The following is a 20,490-nucleotide window of genomic DNA, read 5'->3' as shown; positions in this document are numbered from 1 at the left end:
CTGTCTTCGCTCGCTTGGAAACCAGGACCGTGGGTTCGAATCCCACTCAGGGCATAGATGTTTAGTTTGTGTGTGTGTGTGTGTGTGTGTGTGTGTGTGTGTGTGTGTGTGTGCGTTTTTCTGTGTTTGTGTACAGGTAGAGGCCTTGTGACGAGCTGAACACCCGCGCAAGGAGTCCTACCAAATAGTAGTACCAACAACTGGAAATGTCAAGTTGACAGATTTGCTACAGAATGCATTCATAGTAAACAGTAAAGCATATTGAAAATTTCTTAGAGACCTAAGTCAGCGACTGGGCAAAAATTATATGGATTTCTGTCCAAGGCTGTGTGCTTGCAAAATGACAACATGACATCCACATACCTCTGGAGTACTGGTTGCCCTCCCTTCCTGATATCTTACTTTTGCGTATGCATGCGTGAGTGGGTGGGCATAGAGAGGGGTCAAAAAATAATGAATAATCTCATATATGTACAGAACGTATGGTCTAAAAGTAATATGTACTTTTAATATATGTTCTTCCCATCACTCTTGTTGTTTCATGACCACAGAAGCATTATGTTGTAGAAAGTTGAAGAGATAACTATTGTGCTTTAAATGAACAGTGAGAATTGCATTCGTATCAGTCATGTAATTACTGCAATATAGTTTCTCCACACCTATAAGTAACAGCAGCAGCAGGAGATTTTCGTTTTGGGAGGACTATTAAAATCATCCATCAACCAAAAGTACATATTATTTCAAATTTTCATTTTTATCCTTCACATAATTTTTTTCTCTTAATTACAACATTTTTCTGAATACACCTCTTGTTTACTGTACAAAACACTTCAGATATATTCACATAGTTACGACAGTAAGTGAAATCGGTAGCAAAAGCTGTGTATTTTTTATTTGCATTGCCAATACTCTTTTTTTACATTTGGAAATTTGGAAAGATATAATTATGGTACAAAATTAGCTGTTAAGCAGATAACACCATATTCATTTAGAACAGTGACAGCTCTCCTTTGTAGGACCATTAGGTTATAACACACCAAAGTGATAAATCACTCTGTGTGTATATGTATATCCTGGGTTCAGTATACTGTTTGGGAAGTTCACCTGTGAAACAAAAAGACATAAAGAAACACTCAGAGGGACACTGTGTCATTGCCATAGTACTTGATGGTTCTATCTACTCATTTTGTGAGATATAGAAAACAATGATATAAGTTTGAAACATGAAGAATTGTCCCTCTTTTCAGTTTCTCTTGTGATTTTACTCAATTTAATGATGTACATACAACCGTCATTAACTAATTGTATCTACTTTTAGCACTCTCTACTTTATACCATAAAAAAGAAGTGTTCAAAGCAGCCCATCAATCTATTTCATCTGTGAAACAACATTAAAAACAAATTCAGTCTTGTAACATGAGACATATGGATAAGGAAACTGAATATTGTTGTTGTAATTGACTGACTAGTGCCATGCACCATGCATTGCTGTAGTATGGTGATTCTCACTTCATTCCACAAGCCCTCTTATTCATAAAATCAGAATATGATAAAATCATATTTTTTTGCAATTTCTCCCCATGTGTTCCTTTCTCCTTCCAGCACACATTTGACCCTCCCCACTTTCCCATTTCATTTCACAAATAAATTCCTCTCTCAAAGGGAAGGAGATTAATGTAACTACATCTCAATCATACAGGGAGGTTCCTATCTTTGTTGGCCAGTTCACAGCTCTGTACTTCACGGTGACCGGCGCACTGCCAGCTGCAAGGTGCATACATATTTTGCCAATGAATCAGTATGCCTGATGGCCAATAACGTTTGGAATTTAAGTTATTAACTTCGTAAACAGCCTGAAGACATTATGTTTCACAGAGAACACTGTGGTTCTCTGTGAAACATAATATTTTTATGTGGTTTTGTGGTAATGTTTTTAATGTAATGTGGTTTTTATGATTTGTCAGCAGTGGGTGGCAGTTACAAGCTCCATTAGCCGTTTGTTCTGTTACAGTTAATGAGCAGTGTGTTCCATCATGGTGTGATATACTTTCAAGTAACATGTATTTCTGTATGACACCTACGTGAAATACAGATTTGCTAGAAAGTGTTGGCAAAAATTTTTATGTAAATTTCATGATGAAAGAATTCCCAACAGACAAACAATTCACAATTTGGTGAATAAACTTGGGTCAACGGGACTCTTAATAGACAAGAAAAAAAGTAAGTGCCGAGTTATGACACAGGAGCCAAACTTGAACATACACCTATAAAATCACCTATTAAAGTAGTAATGAATACAACCATTATGGTCTGGCATTGCAGTTGGCAAATAATTTAATCACAGAGAATAAGTCGTCTTTAAATCAGGGATGTTACAGAACCAGTGGAGTTAATTTCCATAAATTGCTTTAAAAAACTGTGAAAAAAAAAAAAAAGGTAAAGCTATCCCTGTAACAGACCCTGAAGGCCCATAGGGTTGTGAGACGTTGAGGGTCCCACATTATCTAGACAATCGGCTCAAAGATTGTGATATTAATAAATTCATTTGCATATATTTCACGAGAACAACAACCTCATATAAAAGAATTCAAAGTTTGGTATGATTTCATATCTGGAACTTCCCTGATAGCCATCATTGTCTTTATCCTTGGATTAAAGTAAAGTTCTCTGTGGTACCCCTAATTTGTTAACAAGACATGGAACTTTTCTATCTAAAATACTTTGACAACGGAATTAACGATAACAAATCTCTTAAACTGCATTAAAAGTTACATTTTAGACAATGCAACTTACATGATTGACAGCATCAGGAAAGTTCTGTGTCTCCAAGCAAAACGCTCCTTGCTTCACATAATTTGCTCCATTCTTTCCAACTATCAACGTATCTTCTGAACTTGGGTCAGGTAAAAAGTTTGCAGTGTAGAACTGTACACCAGGCTGATCAGAATAGATCTCCATGAATCGTCCCGATTGGGGATGTGTTGCCCTGGAATAATTTTGTTTCACTCTTAAATCCTCAGGCACAAAATTTAGAGATAACAATTATAAATGCAAATATAATAATCAAAGAAACAAACTAATCAGAATTGAAACTGTATATATAATTAACCTTCAGAGGCCTACCATACCCATAATTAGTATTTTGCCTTATGTTTTAGGAGTGCAGTGAGTGTGTCCCATGATACATGAGTGTCAAATGGAATTAATTCGCCAGCCATTGATGACGGATGGACTTAAGCAGCCCCTCATGGTATGAAGCTGATGACTAATCTAAGCAATGACATGGACTCTTTTGTTATGACCTAGAAATTATAGTGTTCAAAATTTATAAAATATGAGTATTTTCAGACATGTTTTAGGAAGAAGTGTTTAAGATTTTTTGGCACATCTCAGGTTTCTATAAGATTATCAGAAATAAAACTGGTATATTTGCCTAATCATCATTGATTTTGTTGAAAGTTGCTGAACTTTTTACACAAGTAAAAAATATAAAAAAGTGTACCAAAAATCAGATAGCTGTAACATTTTGGGAGACAGGAGATGCTAAATTGATAAAAATCATAATTTTTGGAGCTCCTGGTACCATTTAAATTACTGTAATTATAAAAAACTATTGCATGTGTGGAATTTATAAAGCAATAATGCTCCTTAACTTATATTCAGTGTTAGGATGAAGACCAGGTACAAAAAGAAGAGACATAAAAGTAAAAACTATTCTGTTAACATTATTGGCAATGATCACTACTGTTATTAATTACAATAAAAAGACCAAAAATTATCTGGTAGTCTGACGATAATTCATACGAGCCATTTTATGCAGTTACATTTGCAGGTTTCTGCATATGCCCAAGGTATCATAAAAGGTAGCCACATGCACCATGTAGGAAAAAAGAAAAAGAAACCAAGTGCTTGAAGTGCATTTGACTTGTGACAGCATGTTATCTGAACCTTGAACAATGTACTGCATAATTGCTATATAATGTACAGACTTAAATCTACATGTGCCACAGTGATGTTCAGATAAGGGAAAAAAAACAATTTAAATAGCAAGGTTATGATTTATGGCCTACCACAACTCTCTGTAAGTCAAAGGGTATCTTAAAGGATATGTGTACATAAAATGAACAGAGAGGTAAATTTACCGCTTCTTATACTACATGTCAGAGAATGTGTATTACAGCATAAAGTTTGTCAAATGACTATACTCAACATTTTAAATCATATGGCATCATTTATATGTTACATAACACCAAGTTTTTAAGATATATTTACCAGTTCTATGATAGAGAAAAAAGTGATTAGTTAAAATGGGAATAATTTAATTCATAATTTATTTACATCCATAAACTTTTACACAAGTACAACTGAACAAGTCAGTTGAAGCCATCTAAAAACTACAACTCAACAACTCTTAAAAATGTAGAAAATGATATACAAGACTAAGAACAATCCAGTTATCTTAGGATAATCGTCCCCCCGCTGAACTTAGCAACCATGGATGACAACCCCCAACAATCCAATATAAAGCAACATGTACACTTATACCATCTATATACATCCACACCACATCAGAACCAATTCGAGCTGCCAAACTGCCACCCATCATTGTTACTAAAACTCCTGCAGAGAATAAAAACCGTTTTATAATAAATAACTTTTTAATTTATTTTTAAAAACTTTAAAATGTTCTATTCTTTTTAATTCAGGGGGCAACCTGTTATGTATTTTAATTCCCATGTTAATTACACTCATTTTGCAACAAACAGTGTTACATGTTTATACATACAAATTCTGTTTTCCCTTAATGTTATACTTGTGAATGTCAGAATAATGAGTTGTGTTAAAAAGGTAAAGTGGTACAAAGCAAGTAGATTCACCCAGTAATGCTTCTGACTTGTTTCTGGGAAGTGCTCATTTTGAACCTTGGACAGTACAATATCAATACAGTACAATTATCCTGACAAATTTTTTATGGTGTTCCTCAGTCCCTCAAGGCAAGTGCTGGGATAGTCCCATGCATTATGCCATGACTGCTTCCTTCCACATACTTTGCAATTTATCGCTCATTAACCATCTTAACACTCAAAACTGTACAATCTGAGCTACTGATGGCATCACTAAATAAACAGCAAAACTGGCAAAGTATGAAATAAGTTGTGTTAGCAGTTATTCAGAAAATTGGTCCAGCCATTCAGAAGTTTCTATACAATGTAAGTTGCAAACTTCGTTTATTATCACATTTTTAAATGGTTATTTAAAGATTCCATTTCAAATGCAGACTTCAAACAGCAGGGAGATAATATTATTATTAATATGAATGTGCGGAAGAGAAAGATTTGAAAAAAAATGTCGGTGGCCTATTTAAAGGTGCCATTCCAACGTTTATCTGCAGGAATTGAGGAAAATGTTGAAATCTTGGTCAGGACAGCTCACTCTGTAATGGATCAGGTACAGTGTGTTGCAATAAATGTTTTCAGAGTCTCGTAATACAGCCCATAAACCACACGCTGAGTGCTCCTCCTTTAATTCAGAAATCTGATAAAACTGCACATCTTCATTTCACCTGGCTATAAAGGTGAGACCTCCATGGCTGCACCGGTTGATACAGTAGTTGTGGTCAATGCCCCCTGTAGCACTCAGAACATGAGCAAGAACTCTCGGAACTCTCAGGTCCATGTTTGAGTCTCCAAGGCACCTTATTTCACCTGCACGAAAACAACAACTTTGTAATGCTTCAGGCATAAAGATTAGGCAGTCGGCTGCCTCTCTACTCAACACATTTTCGACATGTATTTTCATTCTAAAACTGTAATATTTAAACATTTAAATTTGTCAAAGAACAAGAGACTGCATTTCAGTAACAAGCATTAAGCTTGTCCACTGATGCAGTGTGGGGCACTATGCTACAAGCTGGAAGGTAACAGGTTTGACTCCCGATGAGGTCAGTGGATTTTTCTATTGACCTAATCATTCCAGCCACAACATGGACCTGGGGTTGACTCAGCCTCTAACAGAAAGGAGTACCAGGAATCTTCCTGGGGGGTAAAGGGCGGCCGTTGCATAAGGCTGATAACCTTAACGTCATCTGTGAGCCAACTGTCTAGAGAAAATGTGGGAGCCTCAGCGTCTCACAATCATATGGGCTTCCACGGCCTGTTGCAGAGACAGCTTTACCATTTTATCAGTACAGTGTAGAGTTTGAAAGTTTTCTAACTTACAGCATACAATTATGGGTACAAACCAGAGAAAAACGCTCAGTACAAATCCACAGAAATTTTAATTTACAGATGTTTATGACTAACCAATGTAATTGTGCATAAGTAAAACGCAGATTGAAGTAAAATAAACCATTGTGCATGGTACAGAACATGAAAATGTAAATATATAAGACAAAATTCTGGACGGCGGGTTTTAATACATTTGGCCAGAGCTAAGGCAGTTGGCTAAATGAAGAAATCATAACCATGATGTTCTTAAGACTTTTATGTAATGGAAGGAAGCACGCTGGAATAATAATAGTTACAGAGTTTGAGCCTGGGAAAGCTAATAAAGATGAGAGACACCATGAAGATGAAGAAGAAAATTTGAGAAAAGAGTGAACGTGAGATGCCTTTACTTAGAACCCACCTGTAGGAATACTCTCGTGATCCACTTCTGTGTATCTATCAGCATTTATGCACATGGTATGTTCCAAAATACCAGTTCTACCTTTTTTCTGTAACAATCATATTTTAACAATAAGTTCTGAGAAGAATTTATACTATCTTTCAAATGCTTCAGTCTATATAGTGAGGTTCTGAAGACCTATAAATTAATAATTGTATACTTAAGTAATCAGTTTCTTTACCAAGTGTATATTGCCACTTACATTATACACTGTCACACACAACACAGACCTTCCTACATGATGACCTATGTGAAGTTTCAAAACTGTTATGACATTTCAGATATGAACAGAAAAATTAAGATGTGAGGCCATCGTAGCAGTGAGGATAGTACCCCTAAGAGGTGGTAGGTTCCTCCGAAACATACATACCTACAATCATGACAAATTTCAACTTACGTGTCCAGCCAAATTGAAATAAGTGTGGTTTGTGAGGTTAATTGGTGTTGGTTTAGTTGATATGGCACTCATATCCAAAATAAGTTTATTATCTGAAGACAGCTGGTACATGGCCTGTACCAGAACATGTCCTGGGTAACCCTCCTCTCCACACTTGCTTAGGTATGAAAATGTCACTTTGTTACCCTCCACATGTGACTCCCACAGTACCTGGAACCATGTACATGATTAAGTTGACTTGTAATGGTTCCATCATTACATCATTCTGGTCTGTAAGATGGCCATGCAAACATACAACCACAAAATTTGACAGTACTAATGGAACTGCATTCTCTCCCTGGCTCTTTTCATGGTGATGCACATATGAAAGTACAGTTTCTGGAGCTTCGCTCAAGGGATGAACCTACATATTTCCATGAACTCTGAACTGGTGGAGCATATAAGATATACCATGCATACTGCTGACTCCAAGCAGAACTTTTGAGATTTTGTTGATGGGAGAAGGAAGACACTTGCTTCATATTGCCCCATTTAGTGGTCTACCAATGCACTACTAGCCAGACTGGAGCATTTGTCACTGTCCAGGCTACGATTCATGAGGCTGAAACTTACTAAGGATGGAGTCCAATGGCTGGGTTATATCAGGACATGATGTCTGTTATGTCAACTTTTAATACATATTTCTCGCCACGTTACACAAGCTGACTCAAGCAGATCTGCCAATAATTTACTTTATACTGTCATGTATAGGGGGTTTACATGACTAATAATTGTGGGTTCTACATTTGATGATGGGTTTATTGGCACTTCTTTACTATTACAGTTGATTATAACATCTCACACATTGAACTCCTTAACGTCTGTTTGACGAATCTAAATGAGAAATCTCTCACTGTTGTCTGAGTCTTAGACTAGTCTCTAGTCTCTCGAATTCTGGATCTTTGGATCTCTACTCCTCGAATTCTCTACTTGTCATAATTGCTAGGCAGCCAGCTTAGAAGACATCATGTCAAACAGTTAATTGTCGTCTGTTGTCCCAGGAATCTTGTGTTAAGCAACTTGTTACCTGGTAATGATTCATTTGCTGCTGTTGTAATGAAAACTGGCGTTTACTTAGCTGTTGCTCATCAACAGACATCTGGCTCTGGCTCCACTATTCCAGCTTTCAGGTGTTGTACCCTCATGTAATGTATGCATTATTTTTTTTAATATGCTACAACTACAACTTACAAAACATCGTCATATTATTGTTACTACCTGCAGAATACCACAAATATATATATCATATACATGCAGTAATTTTCAATATATGTAAACTTCAAATTACCTAAGGGTTTGCAGAACCAAACCTTTATGTAGGACAGGGACTGACTGTATATTCATTTCAAAATCACTTTCATTCACCATACCAGTCCTGAATGCAACCATATGCTCTGGAAACAATGCTTTTAGAGAACATAGACTTCTTCCTGTTAAATTCGAATGACGCTGAAGCTACACTTTTCTTCTTCCCACAAATAACCTAGCTCAGAGTGGCTGATAAGTATGGAAGCGCAATGGTCGACCACTTTATTTCCACATCACTTACTTCACTGAAAGCAGCCTCCGTAGTCTAGAGGTAACGTTCCCACCTCATGACTCGTAGTACGCAGGTTCAAATACCCGGCGGAGGTCGTCGAATTTTTAAGGGCAGAAAAATTCAGGGAACAAGTCCTCCAGGAGGGACTTTAAGCCGTGGGTCCCGTGTCGTAGCTTTACGGCACGTAAAAGAACCTCATATCTCCAAAGGAGGTCACTGAGCCAAATTACGGACGTTTCCCGCCCAACAGCAGTCTCTAATACCTCTGGTAGATGGGGTAAGCATTATAGATACCTCTCAGCTAGTAGAGCCGGTCTCGCTGGCTGGGCAGGACTGATGGTAAGCACCAGTACCGGTAGGATATAGAGACTGGTAGAAATCATAGAGGGAAGCACAATGGACCAGCACAGGTCTAAGCAAATGGGGAAACCCACCCTCTCCAAATAACTAACTAACTAACTAACTAACTACTTCACTGAAAATTCTTGATTAGTTTATAACTTGTTGGGGGTTAAATATACAGATAAGCATAACTCATCTATAAACAAACTCTTTCAAGAAATAAAGCTAAAAATTACTATAGCAATTAAGACCCTGCTAGGCTTACCTTATCAAAACCCTTCTTCCCTCCATGAAGATGGTATGTTCCTCTGTTAAGAGTTACATTGTATTCTTCACCCTCAAGATGGAACATCCCTTTGCCAATCCTATTGGCAACTCTTCCAACAATGCATCCAAAGTATGGATTGCTTGATCCTAAATATCCTGTATCAAAATAATGGAAACCGAAAGTCAAAATATCAAACAGGCCTTACAAAAACTTCTCTTCCATCCAAGAAGACAGTATCATATTTGGTTGAGAATTATATCATATTTTTGACCCCTCAAGATCCCTTTAGTAATATAACTGACAAGTCATCCCACAGTACTTCCAACTACTGAATCCCTGATGGGATCCTTAACTAATTAAGCACTATGCCATGAAGACGTATGGGGGAGTAGATGTACAGATCCATGTATTCTTGACCTCAGTACTAGATGGAGGTGAGTGATCAGCTTCACACCCCATTCACTTTATTTCTTGGGAAAGGGTCCCCAGTACCCATTGCACAGGAAGTTGGGCAAGTCCCAGCACAGGTCTGGATGACATGGAGAAGAGAAAAATCTTGACCCTACAGGGCTCAAACTCTGACCCCTCGGCTGTCCAGCCCATAGCTAGCTATACCGACTGTGCTATCCATGCTCTTGTATAAGTGGGACAGTCAAGAACAAATGGTAGCTGTTCAAAACCACAGGCCAAAATACTGTGGGGTGCAATGCATGCCCCTTGAACAACTTTCTGTACATTCTGACTGTCAGTGTTGGGAAGGTCCTTCTCATATCTCATATGGTTTTATGCCATGGCAACATGAAGGCATAAAGACTTTGAATCTAAAAGGAGTTGTTTCACATCCAGGATATGAAGACGAAGCTTCATTTTGTGAGATACTGGTACAAAGAATCGAAGATTTCTGAGATCAAGTCAAGCATAAATTAACTAACAAGAACTGTGCAGTAACTGCAGGATATTTACAGCCAGTATACTGTTGCCCTAACTATTCTTGCAACTATAGTTATTTAAACTTAAAAAACATCATCTGTTCTGACAAACCGTAACACTTGGCATTCCCACTTACATTTGAGAGGCACAGAGACTGGTTTGATGTGGTCTTCCACAGTCCCTCCAGGCAAAATCTGCTGCATACCTTAAAACAGGCCAGGACTGCTTCCTTTCTCAGGTTTGCTATTCATGATTATACAATAATTTATCACTCAAAACTATATAAACTGTGAACTTCACAGCTTATATAGCAGTGTTCAATAAAGACTCAAGAAGCTCTAATGATTGTTAACCAATGAAAATACAATATAGAAGTGCCTGCCTAGTGTTCTTTATCGGTTCCTGAATTTTGGAGCTTAAAGCAGATAAGCATATCTTGTCCATGATTTATTCTGACCGTCTTACAGTGCATACATTTATTCACCTTACTCTTCTCTCTGCACTGTAAGACGGTCAGAATAAATCATGGACATAAATCAGTGCAACAGGACTCTAAAATATAACATTATAAGCATATCTTGTATTGTTATTTTACACATACAAAAATGGGAATAAAATTAACTTGTTCAACTACAAGCAATTTTCAACAGAAGGCCACATAAAAACAGTTTAATGAAATTAAACAACATATATGATAATAATAAAATTAAGAAAACTGAGGTAATTAAGTGTAACAATTTAAAAAAAATTTAATTTAATTTAAATATAGGCTTCATTTTATAAATTGTTCAAATTAACTGATGGAGGTGTTTACAGTTCCTCCAACAGATATTCAGAAATATGTTTTTGAACTGTTCTGTGAATCTGAAGAGCACTAATGCAAATGATTTAGGTTGCTAACTTGGATGGGAGAAAGAAGAAAAAAGTTACCATAGATATGACTCGGGGAGAAGACTGCTATACCATATGTGAGTGGCAGTATGAAACAAGTCACCCTGTGCTGTGAAAACAAGCACCTACCTTCTATATTGTCAAAACCCAAAACAACATCTTCAAGTCTCCCAGTCTTTTCAGGAACATTCAACCTTGTGATGGTAGCTCCATAGTTGATAATCTCTATACGCATGCCATTCTTATTTGACAAAGTGAAACGTCTAACTGTTTCTGTTTTCCCCGATTCATTTTTGAAGGTTCCAAATGTATCTTCAGCCAGTATCACATCTGAAGAGTTTGAACAGTAACTATACTGCTTTGGGGAGATCGTGCCATGACAGCTGATGGCAAAGTTGACAGAAATACATAATTTTATGATAATACGTACGAGAGTGACAGTAAATGCAGTTGTTAATGAATTTCAGAATTAATTGAGAAAATAAAACAGATTCTGCTAGATCTACCTGATGCTTAAGAACTAGTTTCATATTGCATGTCATTTATACAGGCTGCACAAATTTGTCAAAGGAGTGGGGCATCTTGCAAAACATCCAATCTTCAAAATTTGCTTTCCTTATCTTGGATCCTATGGTGTTACTCAGTTCTTAAAACACAATCTGCCAATCTTACATAACCTATAGCAGGTTGAAGTAAGAGACTTAAATAATCCAAGGCATTGGGGGCATAAAAGTCATTTCACACTGGTATATTTTACTGGTACATTCTGAAGCAACCCGGTGCTAAGTGTAGTAATGGGAAACAAGGCCTTTTACTTCCAATCGGTGAAATACAAAATAGGCATTAAAATCTATTTATTGATGTCTGTGTCTAATAATGCATTTCAGATACGAAATTAAAATAAAACTACAGTCAGGGAATATTTGCTATTTCTTAGTTCCTGTCTTGTCCCGTATCCAGTATGCTATATGCAGCAGTAGGATATATGTACAGGTATAAAACAATACTTTACCCAAAGATTCCTGCCTCCTGGGATGTGGTACCATGCAGTTTGGTAAGAAAGTACCAGTGTTTTGGGGGAACCTGCAGCCTCCATCTTCCTGAACCTAAAGGTGTAGGCATTAAGTTCCTCTGTAACATTGGCACCTTCCTACCAGACTACATGGCATCACCCAAGAATACAACAGGCTTCGTATTAACTACTGTGGCAACATCACGTCTCACATGGTTACCAGACCTGTTCTTTTCAGTGGTCTGAGCACACAGAAGTAAAGAAAACACTAGAATCTAAGAGGAATAAAACAAATGTGGAATGAAGGAAACCACATAACAAATTACAGTGAAAGGTATATGCTTCTCTTAGTCTTCCAGTTCAACTTATATTGTGTTGGATATGCAGCTCAAGTAGAAGAAACAAAATACACACACATATTTTTGAGAAAACCCTGCAGAAAATTAGTACTGGGAACAATAAAACAGCAGTGGAATTTAACAAGAAAATCAATTTTAAGGAAACTGGATTTGACAGTGTGAATTAAACTGAACTGGCTAGGGACCAACCAGCAGCATGCTCTTAGAATGTGGTATTCAAATACCTATTTCGCTTAGTGGGAGGTGGAGTCAAACTGGGTCCACTCAGCATGGCAGCCACTGATTGGCCTACTGTACCTGCCCCAGGTTATGATGATTGACAATTTGGTGGAATGAAGATTGGCAGGGGAAACCAAAGTACTCGGAGAAAACCCGCCCTAGCGCCACTCTGTCTGCCACAAATCCCACTTGACCAGACCCGGGATCAAACCCGGGCCACCACAGTGAGCAGCCAGCAACTAACCGCTTGAGCCATGGTGCAGCCTTAAAATACCTATAAGTTAGTTAATCATTTTCAGTTTTGTGTATCTTTTCTCACTGATTTTTAGCCTACTTTCCTTATTTTTATAAAATGAAAGTAGGCTTAAGAGACCACCATGCCACCTGTGTATTGCCCTGTATCAACATTTGAATGCCTAAACCAATTTTATGGAACTCAGTAAGTATATCATGGGACATGAGCCCATCTCAATGGTGTATTTCATAAATCCCTCCCATCAGTTTGAGTGTCTGCGTATTCTTCTAGCAAGTCAACAGTTTAGTATAAATGTTACAGTAGCAGTATGCTGTCCATGTTGTATCAAAGGAAAGTAGGGGATTAACACTTCCAAAAACTTCTTTCAGATGAAAATAACAGGGTTTACTGCTAGGTTCAATTCTTATGAATATTACAGTTTTTCTGGTAAGTTTAAAATAGTTGTCAGGGCTCAAACATCAGCCAGGTATTAGTATATAAATTGTAGTAGTCTTGTTCGACACTCATAGCATGCAGCATCAACTTCTGAACAAAAGCCCCATATAGAATCTGTCAGGATCTACAAAATTAAACCATGGAAGACCTCAAGTTACAATTGAAGCTGAGGATATGGAAACTGAGTAACTTTTAAATTTATATAGGTATACAAGACATGATGAAATCTTGGATACTCATACTTGAATTTAACCTAAACTCCTTGCTATTACCAAACCTAATTATTTATGACCAAATTTGAAACATGGTAAAATGAATACCCTTTCCACTCTCCCAAGAGGAATTCTAATTATTTGCTTCACTTATTATATAGATGTTCCTGACACTGTATATGACCTGTAAATACATACCATAGTTCTAATCTGAAGGAACAAATTTCAGTTAAAACGTTGGTTTCAACTGTTCATCAACCTTCCAATTGTCACATGCCACAAGTTACTTTCAGTGTTATGTAACAAACTGTACTTTTATACGACCAGCAGTGAGATATGCAGGCAAGAGTCAATGTACAAAATATACCACTTATGAGTTATCAATGCTGGGTGGATCATCTAGCTAGAGTCTGTTATCTGAAGATAAACAAATGATAAAGCTGTCACAGTAGGTGCAATTGCACTGAACCTGACATTCTACAAGGGTAAGTCAATAAGTAAGTTACAAATGGATATAGAACTTAAACAAATAAGAGTACTGATTTGAGAAATGCTTTTATTTCTCAACATAATCTCCCTGTACATTGTTGCACTTGTCCCAGCAGTATAAAATTCTTTGGGCTGTTGTCGGAACCAGGCAGTGACTTCCCTTTCTACAGCTTCATCTTCGGGAAAATATTCAGCCGAAAGATGATGTTGAAGAGGGCCGAACAAATGGAAGTTGCTTGGAGCAAGGTCGGGGCCATATGGAGGATGCTCGATGGCTTCCCACATGAAATTTTGCAGCGTCCCATTTGGCAGTATGGGGACACGCATTGTCATACTAGAGCAACACGCCTTTGGTGAGTTGTAAATGCCGACTCCTACTGTAACATCCTCAGGAAACTTCATAAGGCCATTCAACGGAAGCGACCTGGACTCCTCACCAAAGGCGTGTTGCTTTTGCATGACAACACGCGTCCCCATACTGCCAACAAGACAAATAAGACGCTGGGAAATTTCGAATGGGAAGTCCTCGAGCATCCTCCGTATAGCCCCGACCTTGCTCCAAGTGACTTCCATTTGTTCGGCCCACTTAAACATCATCTTTCGGCTGAACATTTTCCCGACGATGTAGTTGTAGAAAGGGAAGTCACCACCTGGTTCTCACAGCAACCCAAAGAATTTTATGCTGCTGCATTTCAGGGGCTTGTGAAAGGATGGGAGAAGTGCCTCAATGTACAGGGAGATTATGTTGAGAAATAAAAGCATTTTTCAAATCAGTACTCTTTTATTTGTTTAAGTTCTATATCCATTTGTAACTTACTTATTGATTTACCTACGTACTAAACTCCGGAAATGTACGTGTATCGTTGGAGAGGCAATTAATGTGTTATTGCGTTCATTTTAAAGCATTCTGACACAAATTTAAAATAAAATTTGAAATTTAAGTACCAAGCGGAATACTAACTGTTCAATCTAGTACTTTCAAATTATTTATTCACTACCAACTTCATCAACGCACTTCCGTCGGAAGTGATATTCCCACCGGTATACAAGAAACTTGAGGAAGTGAGAGGAAATGTAGAAAGCTATCAAGTAATCCTAGCCTTTTAACGCTTTTTAGAGCTTTTAGACTAGTAGGTGAAAAGCGGAAAGTGTCGGGGAATACGACCATTAGCACCGAAGCACCGAGTACCACAATCTCTTGTAGCGTTTACCGGACGTTACTTTTTTTATGTAGGTGTGAAAGTTGTGGGCATTCTTTAGGGAATCATTAATATCGTTCTAAAGAAATTCTTGGGGTTCGTCATATTATTCCGCTGTCGCAAGTTCTACTTTGTATTCTACTAAACTTCTCAGCTTCCTTTCTGAGGGTCATGTTCCTATTAGAATGCACATTTTTACCGTGTTTCTGCGTTTTCTCACCTGTTGCACAAATCAGTCCGGCATGCAAATGTATAGTGAATACAATTTTGCGGCACAACGGTGTTAATCTGTAGAGTAGTTTGCTGCTTCTAGGATGTAACTACCTGCAGTCTGGTAACCTGCTACCGACGTTTTGGAAGCAAGTGGTTCACCCAAACGAAACTGAGCAACAACCTGTTAAGACTACACATGTAATATGACAGTAAGCTTCATAGCCTCTGCTCTGAGAACAAAGAAAGCTAAATCAGAATGTGTTCGTACACAATCCTTAGCATCTTTAGTATGTTTCCTTACAGACTTCGGCAAATTTTCGAGGCCAGATACAAGTACGCTTGTTAGAAATATGATGCCATATCATAAGGATCCTAGTAAATCAATTCATATGCAACCCACAAAATGTGTGATAAGAAAAAGTTTCGAGGTTATGAAAGACTGCGTTTTCAATGCCAAGAATTCTGCTACAGAAAGCTGAAGAAAAATTTCCTGCCGTGAGAGAAAGGATGGTAAGTGTTTTGTGCGTGTGTGCACAGAAGAATTTTATTATCTGTCAATTCTCATAGCCTAAAAAATTAAACATTTTATGCGAAGCTTGTATTAGTTTCCATAATACATCTGGGGAGTTTACATGGTTCTTCATATTATAACAGTTTGGCATGTTATGTAATAGAAGGAGCAATTCAAGGAGAGTGATATGGGTAGGTCATGTAGCACACATTTGAGAATGAGAAATGAATTCAAAGGTTTGGATAGAAAACCTGAAAGAGTGAGACCACTTGGGAGACATTTGTGCAGATGGATTTTAAAGATATAATTTTCCAGGGTTTGGACTGGGTTTGTTTGTGTCAGTCATGATGGGAATGTGTGAACACAGTAATGAGTGCTCGGGTAACATAAAGGGCAGATATTTTCTGTACCGCCACAGGGACCATTACATTATGAGGGAGGTTCCTACATTATGAACTTAATACTTTCTAAGATTATGAAGTCTAGAGAAGAAATCTGTACAGAGCAGCTAACTATGTTATACTATAATAATACAATTTGATTTATTTCATTCTGGTCTGTCACACTGACAATTTACAAAGACAAAACAACTCCGTCCAGTGTGACTAATGAAGTTTTTACTACTACGCCCTTACCTGTTTCGGTCCTTATAGACCATCATCAGAGGGAACATCAATACTTTTTTTTTTGGAAACTACTATCACAATGGGTGTTTTGAGTGTTAAAACACATACACATACAATGTTTGTAATGCACAATATATACAAAATCCAACTTTTCCACAACTACAGCAGCTTTCTTGGTATATTAAAGTTTTTAAAACTTTGTTATTTAAGTTAAATTTATAAACCAAGTAGGTTCATGTCCCTTCTCCTATCCTCTTTCTTGATGGGAGCTGATCTTGTGCCGAGGAGATTCTTGGTATCGTCCTGTGTTTGTTCGTGGCATGCTGTGTTGTTTTTACTGTTCCCTCTGATGATGGTCTATAAGGACCAAAACATGTAAGGGCATTGAGTTTTCAAGTAGTAAAAACTCCATTAGTCACACTGAACGGAGTTGTTTTGTCTTTATAATAATACAAGGTATAAAAAAATACAATGAATTATAAAATTATTATAAAATGAATGTTAATGTAATAAAATGTGGTTAAAAACACTTCATGTGATATTTCATATTATGACGTCAGTTGTTGCAATCTTGTTGTTATATTCCCGCGGACATACAGCGGTATATTCAAGACTTGTATACGTAAAGTAAACTGCTTGGAGGCCCGTGGTATAGGTGTAGTATTATTTGATATTGTTGGCCGGTGCCTCATTTTACAGTGTATTTTGTCCACTCTGGTGGGAATACAGATTGCAACTGGTCAACATGAGTAGAATTGCCACTTGTCTTTTCATCTCCATTTCTGTCTCCACACATGAAGCAGCTCTACTGCACTGTTAACCAGATTCTGAAGGTCCCCCCCCCCCCTGAAATGTCTCTTGGCAGCTGTAGTTTGTAGAATGTTGCTTGTGATGTACCAGTTCCATTTTCTTTTGAGCAGATCTAATATAGATGAAATGAAATACTGTGTAAACTGAATGTTTGCGGTAAATTCTATACAGGAAATATCCTTCACATTTTCCTTGTCTGTCCAATCCAGTAAGCAATGCTTTGGTACTACATCATAGAGTTCCCAGGATCTATAAATGCTGATGTTTATCATTTGTTTTCTGTCTTCGATGCAGTCTGTATCCATGTAATAACATAGAGGTGTCATTATGTTGAGGGTTTGTTATAAGCTCAACTAATGATTCTCTAAAGATTTGTGACAGTGTGTGACATATTATAGACACATGTTGCCTGTTGCTCTTTGTTTGAAGTAAATTTAATATACCTGACACTGTTGAAGTTGCCTCTGTACCTGCTGTCAGGTAATTAGTTGTCATGACAGATTTTTTTGCTGTTTTCTGTTAGACAGAAAGGTAACTAAACATTAGATACAGAGAATGTATTTATATACATACAGATGGAGGTTCTTACTTTTCTCGGCCGGTTCACAGCTCTCCGTTTCACAGCGACTGATGCACTGCTGGCTGCAAGGAGGATACAGAGTTTGCCAATGTATGTATGTATGTATTTATTTCATCTCTATAGATCATTGATACATGATATAGGACAAGTCAGTTACTGTACATTGGTTGATTACAATAAGAGAATAAAGTTACAATACTTAAAATTGTTTACAGTAGACTACAGTAGATTACAATAGTTAAGATTTCACATAGTGTGAGGTGGGATCCATATTAGGTCCCCTCGGCACGTCGGCTTCCATATGTCCTATTGTGCCTGTACTGGTGATAATGTTTATGGAGAATTTGATTATGCCTGTGGCCAGTAAAGTTTGGAATGAAGTATACAATTCACAGGCAACAGAAGATGCTGTAAATGCTGTCCCCCTACACATAGACTTCCATTCACCAGCAGAAGGGGTTCTGATTAACCCATAAAGATGTGCCAGAATTTTTGCAGTTTCCCTATGAATATTTTTTTTAGTTCTACCTTATGGGGTTTACTGTTTTAAACCTTGTCCTGTGAAGAACCACAGAAGAAAATATCATAAGAATTAAGGTAGGGTGAATGTGCCTGTCAATTACCAGTGCTGATATTTCTGTCCCCAAAGATACCAGACAAAGGTTGCATAGATGCACGTGAAATGTGGGCAGTAGCTGAGTCTTGCTGAAACGAGCCATAGAATCTTTCTTCTTTTGTTAACTCTTGAAAGAATTGTCAGAGAATGACCTGTACATATCTTTCACAATTGTTCCGTTAAAAAAAAATGCAGGTAGAGCAATCCTTGTTGCCCTTACAGCATGCACAGACTCCAACTTTCACTGGATGGAGCCATACTTCATGGGTTAGGTGTGGATTCGGTGAATTCCAGTAGCAATTATTTTTCATATTTATGTATCCCTTCAAGTGAACACATGCTTCATCAGAAAAGAATGTCAGTTCCATATAATCTCATCTTCAATGATACACTGTAGAAACCAACTGCAAAAATGTACATAAATGCATTTCCCAGCACAAAGCTGAAGAATATAGCTGTAATAACTGGTTTTTGCATTTGTACTCCTTAGGCCTGAGCTCTGTGTCGGGTAGGTAGTTGATTGGTAATGCAGAACTGCTGCATAAACATGTGCTTTCGGGCAGAGGATGAGAAAACTGAACTCTCACTGGTTCATTTCATATTGACAAAACCAAAGTGGCAGCCACACAAAGATGCAGAAGATTTTGTTGCAGCCCTTTGGACACAGGCAAGAAGAGACACAATAAGCTGCCTGGCACCACCACTGTACTCATCACTGCCTTCAGTGTGATCCCTTGGTGCTGGGATATGTCTGGCACCAGCTTGTGGTGGTGAATGTGCATGTTCTCTGTTTTGTCCCTATTTTTAACCAAAACTGTGTTAAGGGAAAAGTGTATTAGCTATAAAATTTAAATGTTTTATTTTTCTCTACAGCTTTTATTTCAGACAAATTGCTCCTCTTTTAAATATTCAGTGAGTTTCACTGCAGATGGACACAAACGTGTAGGTCGTGATGTAAAGTCATATTGCATTAATCAAAGCTGGAATATTGTCTGCAGATTTTAGGAAATCCCCCAGTAATAAACTTAAGGAAGATCCAGTCTCTATTTTTTTAGCTGTTATATGGTGATAGGCACGATTTCCAGCATAAGTTGTGAACATGACAAAATGGCCATTTCCTTCTATGTTATTCATAATGTCTCATTGATAGTTTGCTAGACATTGTATAACTTCAGCAGTTGATACAGGATCATGTGGTGCTGGTATTTGCAGTTCAGCAGTCTTGTGGCAAGCATATTCGAAGGAAACACAGCAGCCATGGCAGCTGGTGGGCTGATTCTGCTGTTTTCTGCTGGTGCAGTACAAAGCAACATAGGTTCTGGAGAGAGAGAGAGAGAGCCCCAAGTCTAGATGAACCCGCGGTACTTGCACCTGCTGTACGTGGTGGACTGAGTCGTGTCGAAGGACCCATTCACTCATCAGAAAGAGGCTTACTGTACAGGTAACCTTTGTGTGTTGCTAGGCAACATAAAGCTTAGCAATTTCAAAATAAACTCTGTGGCCTGTAGTCTGCAAGCGAACTATACTGACCAAGCAACCGCCACTTGTCAGCGAAGTTAGTGCCAGAGTTCCTGGCTACAAATGCAGAGGTCCAGGTTCGATTCCTGGCGCTACCAGATTTTATGAGAAGTAGTGGGTGTGGAACAGGGTCCATTCAACCTCGTGAGGATAATTGAGGAGCTATTTCAAGCTCTGGTCTAGAAAACCGAGATTAACCGCTGTGGGGATCCGTTGCGCTGACCACGTGACACCCTCTAGCCACTGAAGTTGGCTTAGCAATGTCTCCATTACAAAAAACAGGCAGCTGACACTGTTTAGGGGTGGTAATCATTGTTTATGTGAGAATCATATGAAGCGCATATACACTGCAAAAAAGAATG

At 37.9% G+C, this 20,490-nt stretch overlaps 3 protein-coding genes across 13 annotated transcripts in view; 2 read left to right on the top strand and 1 right to left on the bottom strand.

Moving 5' to 3' along the window:
- The window catches only part of LOC111867450 (nicastrin), a 91,533-nt gene extending 85,976 nt beyond the window's left edge, over nucleotides 1-5,557 (top strand). Inside the window, exon 14 of the transcript XR_002843350.2 lies at nucleotides 3,159-5,557. The gene's annotated coding sequence lies outside the window, so the exon portion shown is untranslated. The remainder of the gene's footprint in view (nucleotides 1-3,158) is intronic.
- LOC111867452 (aldose 1-epimerase) lies at nucleotides 734-15,105 on the bottom strand. Of its 5 annotated transcripts, none has more exons than XM_023857334.2 (9): nucleotides 15,017-15,105; nucleotides 13,765-13,983; nucleotides 11,203-11,467; nucleotides 9,250-9,407; nucleotides 7,064-7,273; nucleotides 6,628-6,715; nucleotides 5,564-5,705; nucleotides 2,794-2,986; nucleotides 734-1,104 (listed from the first exon to the last, which is right to left on the bottom strand). In XM_023857334.2, exons 2-9 carry the CDS (start codon nucleotides 13,765-13,767, stop codon nucleotides 1,027-1,029), a joined length of 1,137 nt encoding a protein of 378 aa, XP_023713102.1. In that variant the 5' UTR covers nucleotides 13,768-13,983; nucleotides 15,017-15,105; the 3' UTR covers nucleotides 734-1,026. The 5 variants fall into 5 exon arrangements, with proteins under 5 accessions (XP_023713102.1, XP_023713103.1, XP_023713104.1 ...); XM_023857335.2 differs by having other exon boundaries at nucleotides 15,001-15,018; XM_023857336.2 differs by lacking the exon at nucleotides 15,017-15,105 and adding an exon at nucleotides 14,873-14,976.
- A 784-nt stretch (nucleotides 15,106-15,889) lies between these two features.
- The window catches only part of LOC111867453, a 36,224-nt gene continuing 31,623 nt past the window's right edge, over nucleotides 15,890-20,490 (top strand). For 2 of the 7 annotated variants that reach the window (XM_023857341.2, XM_023857340.2), the window contains exons 1-3: nucleotides 15,890-15,977; nucleotides 17,990-18,092; nucleotides 19,823-20,051. In XM_023857341.2, coding sequence (XP_023713109.1) covers nucleotides 15,918-15,977; nucleotides 17,990-18,092; nucleotides 19,823-20,051 — 392 coding nt within the window. In that variant the 5' untranslated portion in view covers nucleotides 15,890-15,917. The remainder of the gene's footprint in view (nucleotides 15,978-17,989; nucleotides 18,093-19,822; nucleotides 20,052-20,490) is intronic. The other 5 variants (XR_004513346.1, XR_002843352.1, XR_002843351.2 and 2 more) reach the window with 4 other exon arrangements.

Source organism: Cryptotermes secundus, unplaced genomic scaffold, assembly GCF_002891405.2.
Source record: "Cryptotermes secundus unplaced genomic scaffold, Csec_1.0 scaffold423, whole genome shotgun sequence".
NCBI lineage: Eukaryota > Metazoa > Arthropoda > Insecta > Blattodea > Kalotermitidae > Cryptotermes > Cryptotermes secundus.
The sequence above is the reverse complement of the archived record's forward strand: the minus strand, read 5'-3'. Positions and strand labels throughout refer to the sequence as shown.